This window comes from Tursiops truncatus, chromosome 5, assembly GCF_011762595.2.
Source record: "Tursiops truncatus isolate mTurTru1 chromosome 5, mTurTru1.mat.Y, whole genome shotgun sequence".
Classification (NCBI taxonomy): Eukaryota; Metazoa; Chordata; class Mammalia; order Artiodactyla; family Delphinidae; genus Tursiops; species Tursiops truncatus.
This window is the reverse complement of record NC_047038.1, coordinates 16,483,420-16,498,842: the sequence shown is the minus strand read 5'-3', so window position 1 is coordinate 16,498,842 and position 15,423 is coordinate 16,483,420. Positions and strand designations below refer to the sequence as shown.

The 15,423-nt window shown below is 34.8% G+C and overlaps 1 protein-coding gene across 2 annotated transcripts in view; it reads left to right on the top strand.

The window, feature by feature from the left end:
• FAT4 (FAT atypical cadherin 4) overlaps nt 1–15,423 on the top strand; it is a 173,160-nt gene that overhangs the window by 60,230 nt on the left and 97,507 nt on the right. For both annotated transcript variants that reach the window (XM_073804851.1, XM_019927902.3), the window contains one exon: nt 13,816–13,947. In XM_073804851.1, coding sequence (XP_073660952.1) covers nt 13,816–13,947 — 132 coding nt within the window. The remainder of the gene's footprint in view (nt 1–13,815; nt 13,948–15,423) is intronic.

The window sequence follows — 15,423 nt, the reverse complement described above, 5'->3', positions numbered from 1 at the left end:
GTAACTGGGAATTATGTTCTCTATTATAGAATGTTTATGAAAATTGCTTGATTTGCAATTTCATTGGTTTTATTGAAAGCTCATGATGTACAAAAAAAAAAAAAAGATGTGCTGTGTGAATAAGAACTGTATCTACCCAAGGATAAACAGAAAAAACCTTGATTAAATGAAGTGTGGAAAATGGTTACAGGCTCATTCCAATATCTTTGAGTTTGCAGTTACTTGGAAGCATAAAGTTTGTCATGCCTTAGTTTTGACACGGAATATACTTTTTTCAAAAAAGTGAGAACAAATTTTATTTTATTGCCATGATTAAAAACATGTCAAAGAGAATGAAAAATGTTAACATATTAAATCAACTTTTAAAAAGTGAATAGATTGTAGAGCTCCAAAACAAACACATCGATATTTTCTAGTGAATAAATTTCATGTACTTAATCTTTCTCTTCACTGAATTTTAAATTTAATTCATGCTTGTTATATTTTAAAGAAGGAAATTTCCAACTTGAATTTCCTATGCTTTTATGGATTTTATTCTTAGGGAAATTAGGTGAATGAAGGTGGTTTTCTACTACAAAGACACAAAATTGAAAGAGGTAAACTTAGCTGTTGTAAATACTATTACTACATTCAAATAACAATATTAACTTGCAAGGGTCTCTTTTTGTCACAATCAATAGTCTAATTTGAGGGTTTTGGGTTTTTTTTAGAAAATATTTTACCAAGAAAGACTATGCAGTGTAATGGACAAATGTTTTTGGTAAAGGGGAATTTTATGTGAAAATTTGCACAATGATTTTTCATATATATACATAGAATATTAAAAATTGTCAATAAAAACATGTGACAATGCTTAATCACACTTTAGTATTAATAAAAATGTTAATAAAGACTATTAAAACTGCAATTTATTCTCTTATTAAAAAGTATTCTCTGATTAACTGAAAAAACACTCATAGGCTCTAATATCTAAATACAATCACTAGAGGAAAGGGATAGATTTCCTGTAACATTTATTAACATAAGCAGACTGTGAGAATTCTATTAGTCTAGACAGGAGAACTGCAGTGTTTCTTTTGTTTTTCTTATTAATTTTGACAGACTTGAAGTGCTTGCAATTCTGCACTACCAGGTTTCCATGAATCCCCTACTCTGATATAGTTTAATTTTTGCATACTTACCATGGATTTAAAAAATGCTTTAAAATGGGTTTTAAAAAGTTACTTAAATATGAGTGCAGAAAAAACTAATTAGTAATGGAAGATTACATGAAACATTTTTCTTTTGTTTTGGTTTTAGTGAAAAGAATATGCCTTTGAAAAATAAAATCAAAGCATCTATTGATGTCATCCTACTCATGGTTATAGAGTCATAAATTGAGAAAGAGTGAGAGTATATTTGGACAAAATAATCAAACCATGTTATTTCATGGAGATGATTACTTGTAGTCAGTAAGTATTTATGATTGGCATATCTTTTTCATCACTCTTGAGTCTAATCTCTTAAAGTATAGAGATGTTTTATTGTATTTTGCTCATTTTTTTCTCTTTTCGAGAGAGTACACTTCTGTAACAGTTCAATGATTTCTTTAAAGTGAAATACTTTTTAAAAAATGTATTAATCTTCTTGTGATACTGTTATCACACTAAAAAATTTGGTACTTTGGCTTTGACAATGAGAAATAGAAGACAACCTTCCACACTGAAATATCTTTTTAAAGAAAATGTATTTTGCTATTTATTTCTTTATTTTTCACATTTAAAAATATTCTTTCCAATTAATTAGTTTTTACTTTGCTAAACATCAGGGAATCATTCTTAGGAAAGTAGTTTTTACTTTGATAAACATCAGGAATCATTCTTAGGACTTTTGCTACTCAATGTAATTGTTACAGTTGATGGTCCACCCCAGCTGGTGTCCTCTGCTCTTAATTTTGCATATAAAATACCATTCCCTTCATTTCTATGTATATAACTACAAGATGTTCTACTGCAATAAGCATACTGGCTTTTAAATCATAGAACAAATGTAAATTAAGTGCCTACTGTACGCTAAACCCTATGCCAGAAACTAAATGTTCCATGTTCCACTGAAGCTTAGAAGAGAAACAGTCTTTCTTAATTCATTGAAATAGGCTTTCTAAATATAATTAAGCACAGTGCATTGCAAAAAATTTATGCTTTGACAGTGAATTCAAAGTTTTCAGAAGATATATTAGATTAAAGTTATATTCACTCCTGAATATTGATGAGCTAATGCTGTTTCATATGAATAGAAATTGTTACATTTTTGAAGTTAAAAAAACATATATGGGACTTTGTAAACTATAAATGGGACTTTAATTTTACAGTGTGAAATATATAAAGAAGGCTTCCCTGGTGGTGCCGTTGTTGAGAGTCCGCCTGCCGATGCAGGGGACACGGGTTCGTGCCCCAGTCCGGGAAGATCCCACATGCCGCGGAGTGTCTGGGCCCGTGAGCCATGGCCGCTGGGCCTGCGCATCTGGAGCCTGTGCTCTGCAACGGGAGAGGCCACAACAGTGAGAGGCCCTCATACCGAAAAAAAAAAAAAAAATATATATATATATATATAAAGAAATATAAGCAGTGTAAACTAATAACCAACTAAAATAAGATAGAATAGCTGTAAGTCAAAACATGATGTCTTTGGTATTGAGTAATCGAAATTTCTTCAAAGGTGAAAGCTAATGTGCAAAGGTGAAATGGGGCAGAGGGATCATTTTGGCATTGTAGCAATTCCATAAGAAAAATCTAGCCAGGCCTCATGTGGGGCCACTTATTCATAGGAACTGCATTGTAGTTGTGCCATTATTATTTTCTTGTAGTGTTTCCTATTTTTTTCATAAATTTCACTCTTAAGAAAGACGATTTCATTGACTCAACCCAGTCATAATTTGTTCCTCTTGGATCAAGTATTCCTACCCTCTTGCTCTAATTTTTGGATTGTGGGAGGGGCAGGGGAGCTTGATCAAAACTTGATCATATCTTGTTTTGCGTTGTCCTTCTAAAGGGGCATGGTGTGTTAAGAATGGGAAGTTATACAGGGTAGGAAGATGTTAGTAAGTTCATAGCATTAAAAATTACCTCATATTATAAGGTATACTACAGCTATCAGTATGCGTTAACATTTTTTTTCTTCTTTTTGCCCCTCATTTTAAACAGAACAGTAATCCATTATTTAAAACATAATAATTAGCATATTCAATAAATGAATCCATTTTTTTTGCTTTAAGGTATCTGTCAGCTATTGCCACAATAATGTTGCATAATAAAGAGCCACACAATCTCAAAGCCCTACAACAATACACATTTATTCTCATGCATCTTTGTGTAGGCAGTTGGGTTGACCTAGTCTGGGCTCAACTGGAAAGGTCTGCTTCAGGCTACAAGTCTCTCCGTGTCAATGTCTCCTCTATTCAATGTCTGTTGTCCTCCTTCTGGTACTAGTGAACTAGCAGGGAGGTAGTATTCTAGTAACCATGGCAGACGTACAAGAAAGCAAATACATTTCAAATCTGTACTTGGGTCATATTTGTAAATATCCATTGACTGAAACAGTATCATGGATGAGCCCAAAGTCAAGAGGCAGAGAGAGAAACTCCACCTAAAGGTGGGAGGGACTGTGAAGTTGCTTATAGGGATGGGTGAAGAATTGGGATCAATAATTCAATCTACCACAGCTTGTATCTTTAATATAAATCAAACTGCTTTTCTATTTTTCAGCAGTCTTAATAGAAGCCTTTTCTTTTAAAAAAATCCAGGATCTATTAAGTCAAAAAAGAAAAGTGAAGAACAATTTGGTGGAATATTTTTATTTGTTTTTCTTATACTACATTTTCCTTTTGATGTGTGTTTACCACATTCAGATGAACAACTGTTGAAAAGTGTACTCCAGGATGCTTTTGCAGGGTGTTTGTTTTGAAGAATAGTATAAAAATTTCCATAAAGTTTCATATGCAACCACAGATATTTTAACTTGATCCTTTATTCTGCATTTACTTTTAGGCGTCCTTAAGAATCTGTTAAAATGCAGAAATTATGCAGTATTGATTTCAGGAAAAGTTGAAGTGGTTACACATGATTGCCTTTGCCTTAAAAGAAATCCTTATTTGGTTCTAATTTGAACAATATTGAAAGCACAACAAAACTAGCTTTTTATTATGTCACCACACATTTGGTGAGTTATGGAAAGCATTTTATTTCAGGAATGGAGTTAACTGTGTCTTGTCCGCACTTCTAGCCATTCTTGTCATTTCTGGCTACTGTCCAAGCCTGCCTGTGACTCATACATACTTCTTTCCTGGTAAGAAATGCATCGAAATCCCGGGAACATATGCTGCTGACTGCTAGAAGAGTTTTAGTGGTGAGAGATTAATGCAATTGCTTTTATTTGAGAAATATAATTGGTCACAGTTACATACATGTAGCTTATATGTAAAATATGTTCTATTTTAAAACTCATGACAGTCATTTTTACTTTGCTTTTAAAAATGATGCTGAAAGGAATCTAAAATGTATATGCTTCATTCTTTCCTCTTATTCCAGAATAGTTGCAAGGGAAAAAGTACAAACTTATGTGAAATAAATGCACAGATATCTAAATATACACAAAACTTGATTTAAATTTCAGGTATAAAGTTTGAAATGACAAAGTATTTGTTAGCCTAAAATTCCAAAAAGAGGAGTATTCTAATTCCCAAATTAAATGTTGCTTCATCAGATATTATCATTATATCATGTTTCTCTTATTAAAGTGTTTTCTCTTTAAAAACATAGTAAAATATGGGCTTCCCTGGTGGCGCAGTGGTTGAGAGTCCGCCTGCCGATGCAGGGGACACGGGTTCGTGCCCCGTCTGGAAAGATCCCACATGCCACGGAGTGGCTAGAACCGTGAGCCTTGGCTGCTGAGCCTGCACATCCGGAGCCTGTGCTCCGCAACGGGAGAGGCCACAACAGTGAGAGGCCCGCGTACCGCAAAAAACAAAAACAAAAACAAAACAAAAAAAAACAAATAGTAAAATAATGTTTAGTATATAAGGTAATATTTTAGTGCTAAATTTCTGTGAAATACATGATTTTTCTATTTTCTTGTCATTCTGAAGAAACACTGTACCTAAATGCAAAGATTTCCTTTCTGATGATCCCTGAAGCTTCAGTAAAGGTGGGGCCTGCAACAGACCTGTGTTCTCAAGAATTTCCAGTTCATGTATACGTGCAGTAGTGGTGCTATTAATTTTCTCTAATAGGTCACATCTAACCCCTACTGGTCTTCCATTGTATGGGATCATAGGTCATTTCTCCATAGTTTGATTTTCCCCATTTTCTTCAAGATTTCAGTTTCAAAAGTTCAGAAATACCATCAAGATGAGACAGTACACTATGATTACAGCTACCACAGACTCTTGTGAATAAAGTTGGTTATACATCATAAATAAATAAATACCTCAAAGCATTGTTCACAGAGTATGATTGGACCTTACACACCTATGCAGTCCAAACAAGACATTCCTGACATTTAGGAACTTTTAGATGTAAACTGTTCTCTGCTAGGGCTCTCTCATAACTAAAGTATGAGTCACTTGCAAACCATAATAGATTTTGGCTCTGCAACATGATGAAGTGTTCTGGATGTAGTGAAACACTTCACCCAGACTTATGGCAGCAGAATTCCCAGTGGTCACCCAAAATAGGGAAAGAAATGAAGAACAAAATTAAAGGAAATATGCAAACCCTGGCACCATCCCTTCATGGCAATACAGCTCTTTATTCTTGTTGTTAAGAGATGGAAGTACTTGGAGTTTAAACCCATAAATGATAGTACAAGTAGGTGTTGAATTTTCTTGTTCCTAATGACTGAACTTAACCTCATACTTGAAATTTTAAAAAGGGGTAAGATATATGCCCTACCAAATGAAATTATTTGGTTAGTTCTTCTACCAAAAGGCTAATATAGAATGTCAAACTTTCTGCAGAAATGTAATTAGACCTTCTGCTATGTATTCTCAATATATATAGGCTTTGACACAAATTTACTAAATAAAGCCTTGTTATTGGAAGCCAACATAGCATGCAAAATGTGTCAATCCCACTGAATTGGGTGAATCACATAGTATTTGGCTTCATTTGAAGAGAGGGAATGGGAAGTTATCACCAAACATTTAAAATATAAATTTGATTATTTACTTGAGCCATGGTTTTGATATTTCTATCTTGATGTCTTTGTTTAATGAATGTTGCTCTCGATTCCCAAGTTTAATGTCAAGTCATAGAATGTTTCTTTGCACACACCACCCTGATGTCCCCCAGCACAAAGCCACTCACTGCATTGCAGGCAGACTCATACTTCACACACAGCCTCATCTCAGACAGGAAAGGTGGAGTTTTCCTTTTCAGAGTCAAAGGAAGTGACAGCTCAGCCTTGATAGTTGTACAGATCCTGGTGTGGATTTCAGTTTGGTTACTTTGCTTTCAACTTCAACTTCTCACTTGAACCTCCATACAGAAAATTAAATGCTAGATTTCAGCATTTTGTTTCACGCTGATGAAATAAAAATTGTTTTGAGTGTAAGATTAGACTTTATCCTCACTGAATTTCAGTAGCACCTACACAGTATAAACTAGGGCATCGTTTAGCAAAGTGTTATTGGAGTGACATCATAATGACCTATTAAGGGTAATACACATTTGAATGACCTCAGTTATTTTTTCAGGTTTATTCATGACTTTTGTGGCGTTTAGTGTAGTTGTTTCTGAAGCAGTGATGGGCATTTCGTAGGATCTTATATTCCAATCTCCCAACTGGGAGATTTCCTGAGTTGTTATTGTATATGTTTATATACAAGATGTTTTTCCTGAAGCTCTTTTAAATCATTCTTCTGAGTATAAGGTTATTGAATTATCATCAAGTATAATGTCATATCATAAAAATTATGCATGATGGCATCATGGACACACAAGAACTAGGAAATCAATGGAATTGGATTGGTTCTAAATATTATTGTCATATAGGGCAAATTTGATGAATACATTCCTTATATACCAATAACATATCTAATTTATTAAATTTGCTGAACATGTGACTCTAATAAAAATGTAAAAATAACCTGGGTTTGCTTTTAAAACAAATATCTCTGGAGAGAAAGTTACATGCTAGAGATGGATAAGTGAGAATGCAAAAATGAACAAGACAATTTTTGCCCTCAAAATTCTAGAAGTTACAAATTTGAGCAGTATAAATGATCTGTTAACCTTTACAACGACCGATTTCTATAATATATAAATGTGTTAAAGAAATCAGAGCAAAAAATACTTCCCTTGAAATAAATATTTTTGGCAGAATTATTAATTAAAAAGGAGTGTTTAAATACAATCTGGTGGCATTATCACAATATCTTTGGAGGTAACACATGTGAACCCTAAGCATTATTTTTGGTGCAATGCTTTGTCACAATTTATGTGGTAATAGTAGTATTTGAGAAACTTGGAGTGTCAGTTTCACAAAAATAAAAAGGCAGTAATGTAAATAATTATGTTTGGCACTAAAAAAAGCAACTAATCAAGCACTATGTGCTGTGATATGTCTTCTTTTACTCTTTTATAGTTTATGTACTTTATGTCTGTCCCACCAACCATTTAGACTTTAGTCATTTCTGAAAATGAGTATTACTGCATCTTTTGAGAAAAAGAAATAGCTTCTTTGTAGACATTTTAAAAGTAGTAACTTTTACTGATATCTACAGAGAATTTAGCTATAGTTTCTTTACTTGTAATGTATATCTACCACCTTTTTGCTGAATGTTTAATAGTCTTCCAGTGACATCAGTAAGGCAAACCTTCACAGATTATTTTCCCTTAATGTAAATATATATAAAGGAATTTAAAAATGAGCAAGAAGGTGGATAAAGTAGTATTTGTAGGGTAGATAATCAAACATTAATTTCTACAAATATTATTTTCCTGTACACATCAAATGCATATTTTGTTTGAATGATCTCTGTCTTCGTGCAAAGATTAGAGACAGTGGTCTAAGGTATATTATGCTGCTTGCTCCCTAGCCTGGTTCTTTCCACAGATCTCTGCAAAAATCAGTGGACTAGAGTTAAGAGGCTGACAATAGTTTTTCTTAGATAAATCACTTGACATTTCAATGCTTTGCTTTTGATTAGGAGATGAACTTGATGATATCTAAATTCCTTCTAAGAATTTTAATATTTCTTCTTGCAAATAAATGGATTCCTAAACCTTTGTTGTATTATAAATTTTACAGTCTTTCAAAAGAAGAAAAAAAGATTGTTTTCCAGAACATGTTATGTAGGTTGCAGGAAGACTGTGAATTAAAAATATGTTTTGGGGCATTTTTCATCCTGATTCACTAAGAACCACTTTATTTAGTTTGCAGAGAGATTGTGTATTTAAGAATATGTTTTTAATTGTGGTTGAGATAGTGATCACAATGCAATTATCAGTTTATTAACTGGAGAATGAGCTCATAATGGACCTTGATATTTTAGTCAATTCCTTAGCCTTGAATATAGTGTATTACTTCTGTAATATCAACTTAATTTAGTGAAATACCATATTTTATATTTACACATATGTAATGATTTGATCATTGCTATTGCTAACTAATAATAATAGCAATTGCTCATTTATTATGTATCTGTATTCTGATTTATTGACTTAAGAAATTAAAAGTAAATCCCCAAGATATAACATCATTCCTGATGCAGTGCAGAATAAAATGATAAATTGCATATAATAGGAAAAAATTTTTAAAGAGAAAAGCATTGTACTCATTTCATGGTAACTATTTGCACAGTAAGAGTTTTAGTTTTTAAATATCCATTTGGCTATTCAGCAAGTAGAATATCAAGGATTCTATTCCTTCAGCATAAATAAGTTTGGTGACAATATTTAAAGCCATATTTTTAATTAACTTTTACCTTTACAAAACTACCAAAAGGCAAACCAATTTTTAATGAATTGATCATTAGCCTTAGCGCCTTAATCTCGGTCATATTTTTGTCTTTTAATATCATCATTTACCAAGGTTTCACTGTCTAGGGATCAGGTGTCTCAGCTTAGAAAGTCATTCTGAAGGTACCTAAATGGTAATGGAGTGATGGCCGTAGACAATACCTATGGTTCAGCCGTTAGCTGTAGCTGATGTTTTTGCTATGAATAAGTCAACCACAAAGCTACCAACTGCCTTTGTAATTGTAGCAGATGAAACCACATATGTTCCTTAAGGGTCAAATATCTAAGCACAAAGGTCAACATTTGATAGGCAGGCATAAAATATGCAAGTACCTTATCTTAATGGTGTAATGTTTCTTTCATCTTTGAGGGTCAATTTTCACCAACTTACAGAATTGATACCTTAAAATGTCCCCAGACTTAAGTGATGGAAGCTACTGGCAGTTTGTATTTGTTTTGTTTTCATTTAAAATACAGCCACTTGTGAAGGGAAGCTTCTGAGTTCAAAATGTGATATTTTTCAGACTTCCCTGGCGGTCCAGTGGTTAAGACTCTGTGCTTCCAATGCAGAGGTCATGGGTTTGATCCCTGGTCGGGGAACTAAGACCCCACATGTTCACAGCTTGGCCTAAAAAATAAAAAAAATATTTTTAAATATGATAGTTTTTACAAAATAATATTTAAATGCAATTATTTTGCTTATTTCAGATCCAAACAAATATAAAAACAGATGTAAAACACTAAAGGGGCAATGCTGACACTAAAAGCTTAGCTATCCTGTAGTTTTTTTTTTTTTTTTTTTTTTTTTTTTTTTTTTTTTTGCGGTACGCGGGCCTCTCACTGCCGCGGCCTCCCCCGCCGCGGAGCAGCAGGCTCCAGACGCGCAGCCCCAGCGGCCATGGCTAACGGGCCCAGCCGCTCCGCGGCACGTGGGATCCTCCCGGACCGGGGCACGAACCCGTGTCCCCTGCATCGGCAGGCGGATTCTCAACCACTGCGCCACCAGGGAAGCCCTATGCTGTAGTTTTTGGTGTGTCTTTTAAAAGAATGGAATGTATTTACCAACATATACTTTTTTTAGTTTAGGAATTATATCTTAGACAGTTTTTAAATCTCAGAATTTTAAAATAAACCACTAATAGTCATTATCTGTATTATTTAAAGTTATCTAATTTGTACAGAAAGAAAGGACTCTTTAAAAATCATAATGTCTTAATTCTTATTTCCAGATATCTTCTCTAAACTTTTAATGTTTGACTCCTGTGTTTTATATGATAATATTTCAAAACAAATCATACCAAATCTTAGTCCAAAGAGGGGGTAGTAATGGAAAAAGACTCTCAGGTTGGTGGCAGATCCAAGAGAGTGAGCCAAGTGCATGTTAGGATCAGGACTCATCAAGAGAGATGATAACTGCCAAGGACAAGATGCAGGGCAGTTCAAAGAATTATCCATGGTGTGGGGAACTAACTTCTTGGAATCAAGATGTCAACAATATGTTTTCCTGGAGGTAGTTGTAAATGTTTCTATTTGCACATATTTCCATGATCAAACTTCATTTCTTCCCTGCAAGGGACGGTGGCCTGTCTTATTTTCATCTTTTTTTTTTGTTGTTTTTTTTGCGGTACGCGGGCCTCTCACTGTTGTGGCCTCCCCCGTTGCGGAGCACAGGCTCCGGACGCGCAGGCTCAGCGGCCATGGCTCACGGGCCCAGCCACTCCGCGGTATGTGGGATCTTTCCGGACAGGGCACGAACCCGTGTCCCCTGCATCGGCAGGCGGACTTCCAACCACTGCGCCACCAGGGAAGCCCTCATCTGTATTTTTAATGACTAACATATACCCTTTATGTGATAGATCCTAAAATATTACATGGATAAATATTGGAATCAGTGACCACCTCATAGGTAAACAGGGTCCATGATCTTGGAATTCTTGGTAGTAGAAACATGGCACACCGAGTCAGAAGTGAAGGGATTGCAGGATGACACCTACTTACGCCAATAAGTTCAAATCTCCTCTCCTAGGTAATTCGTACTCCAGGCAATTGAGGGAATCTAGAGGAGTCATGCTGAAAGCTTTTCAGGAATACTTGGGGAAGTGTGAAGTGGAGAAGAGAGACTGGACAGTTAGAGAAAATATCCAGATTTTTCTTTAGAAAGGAATACAGAGTTTCACCTTTTTGATTGGCAAGCTGACACTGATTTGGAAAAAGCATAGTCTGGCTTATTAAATGGATGACCTGTTGTATCCTTAACCAAAAATATAACCTTTGCATATATCAGATCCAATGATGAGATGTTCTAGATCTGTGCCTATAACTGGCTGATTCTAGATACATTCAGAAATGTTTAGTTTTGAACTCATTAATATTTAACTAAATTTATTCTTGCTAATAAAAAAGGAAATACTTTTCTGTACCTGAAGTGATGGAGTTGGCCAACATTTCATAGAGAATACATGATCACAGACTTTTAGAGCTGTATCTAGGAATCACCTAGTTCATTTTTTTTTTAATTCTGACAAAGATTTATAGGCTGACCCAAGATTATATGGCTAGTTAGTTCATATGTAAGTGTTCCAAATTCCAGACAGGAATAATATGCACATTTGTAAAAATATATTTATATAGCTGTGACATACTTTTCAGATATGATTCATTTATTGAACACACACACACAAGCAAGGGAGGTATGTGTGGAGAGAGAGAAAGACAGGTTTGCATTGTAGTGAAGAAAACACTGACTTACTAGATCTTAACCTATGTACCTTTGGTTAACTCATTTCTCTAATGGAAGATAATAGTACCTGCCTCATAGGGCTCTTTTGAGGATTTTATATGTATATATGTGTGTGTGTGGATGCATGTATATACGTGTGTACACATATATATATAACTTAAAACAGTGTTTGCCATGTGCATGTTAGTTATAACTATTAAAATATAGAAGGGTCTTGTTCAGTTCATGCACTCATAATGAAGAATCTTTCTATTATACCCAACATGCTTCTAGTGTGTGGTACAGGTCCTGATGTATCTTTGATGTCATGTTTAATTGGTGCCAGTCTGGATTCTCTTTACCCTCAATTTAGTGTTCTTCCTTCCCCCCACAGATATGAACATATACTTACATAAACACACACTCATATATGCATGTCACATATGCAGTCTTTCTCTGGTTCTGAGGAACACCTAGTTCTGTCCTGGTAGTTTGAAAACCAAGATCTACTTTTTGTTGAACGCTTCCCTCTGTGCTAGTCATTTTGCCAGCATCATCAAGGTTTAGTCTTCATAAAATGCTCCAAGATAAATGTTATTATCCTAATTTTAAGATAAGGAGACTGAGGCTCAGAGAAATTAAGTGCTCGAGTTTCCCCAGTTAATAAGTTGCAGAGACAGAATCTGAACTCCGGTCTTTCTAATTCGAAAACTCATGTTGTTTACAACCTTGCAAGGAAGTTGGAAATGCTCCTTATAGACTGCAGTTTTAGCCATTGTGGATCTTTTCTAAAGGAAGTGGTGTAGAGAATGATGTCAGCCAAAAAAGAAGTGGCAGATTTCTAACTACTGAGGCTGTCTTAACCACTTCCTAGACTAATTTGAGCCACTAGCTATGATCAAAACTGTCCTGTTAAATGGTGGAACTATAATAATTATTTAGTACTGAATTTTGTACATTGTTTTCTGGGTTTTTCTTTTTTATCAATTGCTCATCCGTTTACTTGCCTAGCTTTCCTATATGTCCCACTCATTCCTTGCCAGAGAATAATGACAATCCTACCTATTACTTCTCCCTCCACCCAAGCCCGCCCTCCTCTCTTCCTGGAAAAGAAGAAACCAGAATTCTTTTGCTCTCTCCTAATATTCATACTCATCACTCTTGGATCTGATGGAGTTTTTACAGTGTAACTATAAAAGATGACATTTCATCCTAGGAGAAAAATGTCCTGGTTATATCTGAGCTAAATGGATGGATGGATTTTTCTCCATGACTTGATTTTGTGACCCAACTGGGGAAGCTTTCAGTTTTATTAGCAGCTGTCTCCCCTTTTCTTATCAGATATTCAGCTTTTAGCACCTAGCTGGAAAGAGAAAACACATGGTTTGAAGTTATTATTTAAACTTCACAAATTGTTATTTCTAAACAATTTTTCTTAGGTAGGGAAACAAATAGCTCTGACAAGGATCTTTCAAACAAAGCTGTTAATATTTGCAATGTATATGAATGCTACATCTGAATGGAATGATTGTTTAGCTTTAGTCACATTAAGATGTGTTGAAAGGAGTGGAAATAGAAAGAAAAGATGTGTGTAGTTTTCTTCCCCTAAAGATTGAGAGTTGACTTTAAAGGGAAAAATGCTGAGCGTTTCTTAAAACAAAATGTGAACTTCTTTATTTCCTTTGGACATTGGTTGCCAATATGTAAACATTTCAGGAAGAAATTTTATACAACCTCATCTGTGTGTCAGGCAACATTTAATGGTTGAAAGACAGTCCTAAGTCTCAACAATTCTTCACCGGTGCACGAATCTGGGGATTAAAATGACAGTTGATCGTGGACCTATTCTATTATAAACTCCAAGTTGATCATTTAAAGTCAGTTACGATCAACAAATGATCAAATGATCTTTATTTGGCTTTTATATTTTTCTATAAATATTTCACAACTTTCTCTAGGGTATTTTCTGTTTTTGATGTCATATATGAAGGTTCTGATTCTTTTTGGAAGGACTATTTGAATAGACTCTTGGTATACAATTTAATTGGTATCTTGCAGACATATGCAATATTCATACATTGTTTCTTTCTCTCCTTGTAGGTAGAAATAACACTTCAGGATATCAATGACAATCCGCCAGTGTTCCCAACCGACATGCTGGATCTCACAGTGGAGGAGAACACTGGAGATGGCTCTAAGATTATGCAACTAACAGCCATGGATGCTGACGAGGTAGTTCAGACACCCTCTCTGAATTTTTGAAACCTAGTATTCCAGTGATCCATCAAATTTCTATTGTATGTTGACAACATTTATTTCCTAATAACTAAGGTAAAGCGTTGTGTGCTCTTTTCCAAAGAAATTAAGTAATTCTTGAAATATGATATAGGAATGCTAAAATAAAGACTGTCTAGTCATGATTTTCCTTTGATCAGCAATTAACAACTCAGTTCATTGCTGGCTACATTTTGGATTTCTTAGCCAAATTATTTTAATTTCTCAAATAGTAAAAAATTCCTACAGAAATATCTTATTTTTTAATTCTAGTATCACTCCCATTTGCTATCTTATAACATATATAGCTAAGAATTTATTTTTTACTTGTAATTGAAAAAAGCAAATTATTTAAAATTAAAAAAATATTAAGGCTACCTTGCAACTTTTCATTTAATTTGCATATATACATATATATATATATAATTTAATTATACATATACATATATGTATATAATTTAATTATAGCCTTATATATTTTAAGGAAATTATCTAGGTAGCTAATGAGTTTTCAATTCCATTAATAAACAGAAATTTCTTTCCTAGTGGTAAATTGAAATTTGGGGGCACAATCTAGATTTCTACCTTCTGTATTTATATTTTAAGTTTAGCTAATGCTCCAAATGGCATGGCAGCTTATATAATTTGTAATTTACATTTTTCCCATTAAAAAAATAGTATCACTTGTTTTCTCCTTCTTGCTAGGTAAAGGGTTAAATGAATGTTCTAGAGTTTTGGAAAGAGTAATAACGTTCCCCTACACTAGTATCCCCTTTCTCTTTAAGCTAAGCCCCAAACAGGTCAGATAATTTAAGTTCCTTACCTTAAGTTAAAATCCAGAAGTATCTGAAAACTTGATTTTTGGCTTATTTATTTGACTTTAAAAAGGTAAATAGCGGGTTCGAGCCCCGGTCCGGGAAGATCCCACATGCTGCAGAGCGGCTGGGCCTGTGAGCCATGGCTGCTGAGCCTGCGCGTCTGGAGCCTGTGCTCCACAACGGGAGAGGCCACAACAGTGAGAGGCCCGCATACCGCAAAAACAAACAAAAGAAAACGAATATATAAATATATGTATAATTGAATCACTTTGCTGTGCAGCAGAAATTAACACAACATTGTAAATCAACTATACTTCAGTAAAATAAAATTAAAAAAAAATAAAAAAGGGCTTCCCTGGTGGTGCAGTGGTTGAGAATCCGCCTGCCGATGCAGGGGACACGGGTTTGTGCCCCGGTCCGGGAAGATCCCACATGCCGTGGAGCGGCTGGGCCCGTGAGCCATGGCCGCTGAGCCTGTGCGTCCGGAGCCTGTGCTCCGGGAGAGGCCACAACAGTGAGAGGCCCGTGTACCGCAAAACAAAAAACAAAAAACAACAACAAAAAAAAGGTAAATAATTCAATAGCAGACTAATATTTAACAGCCAGTACAGAAATA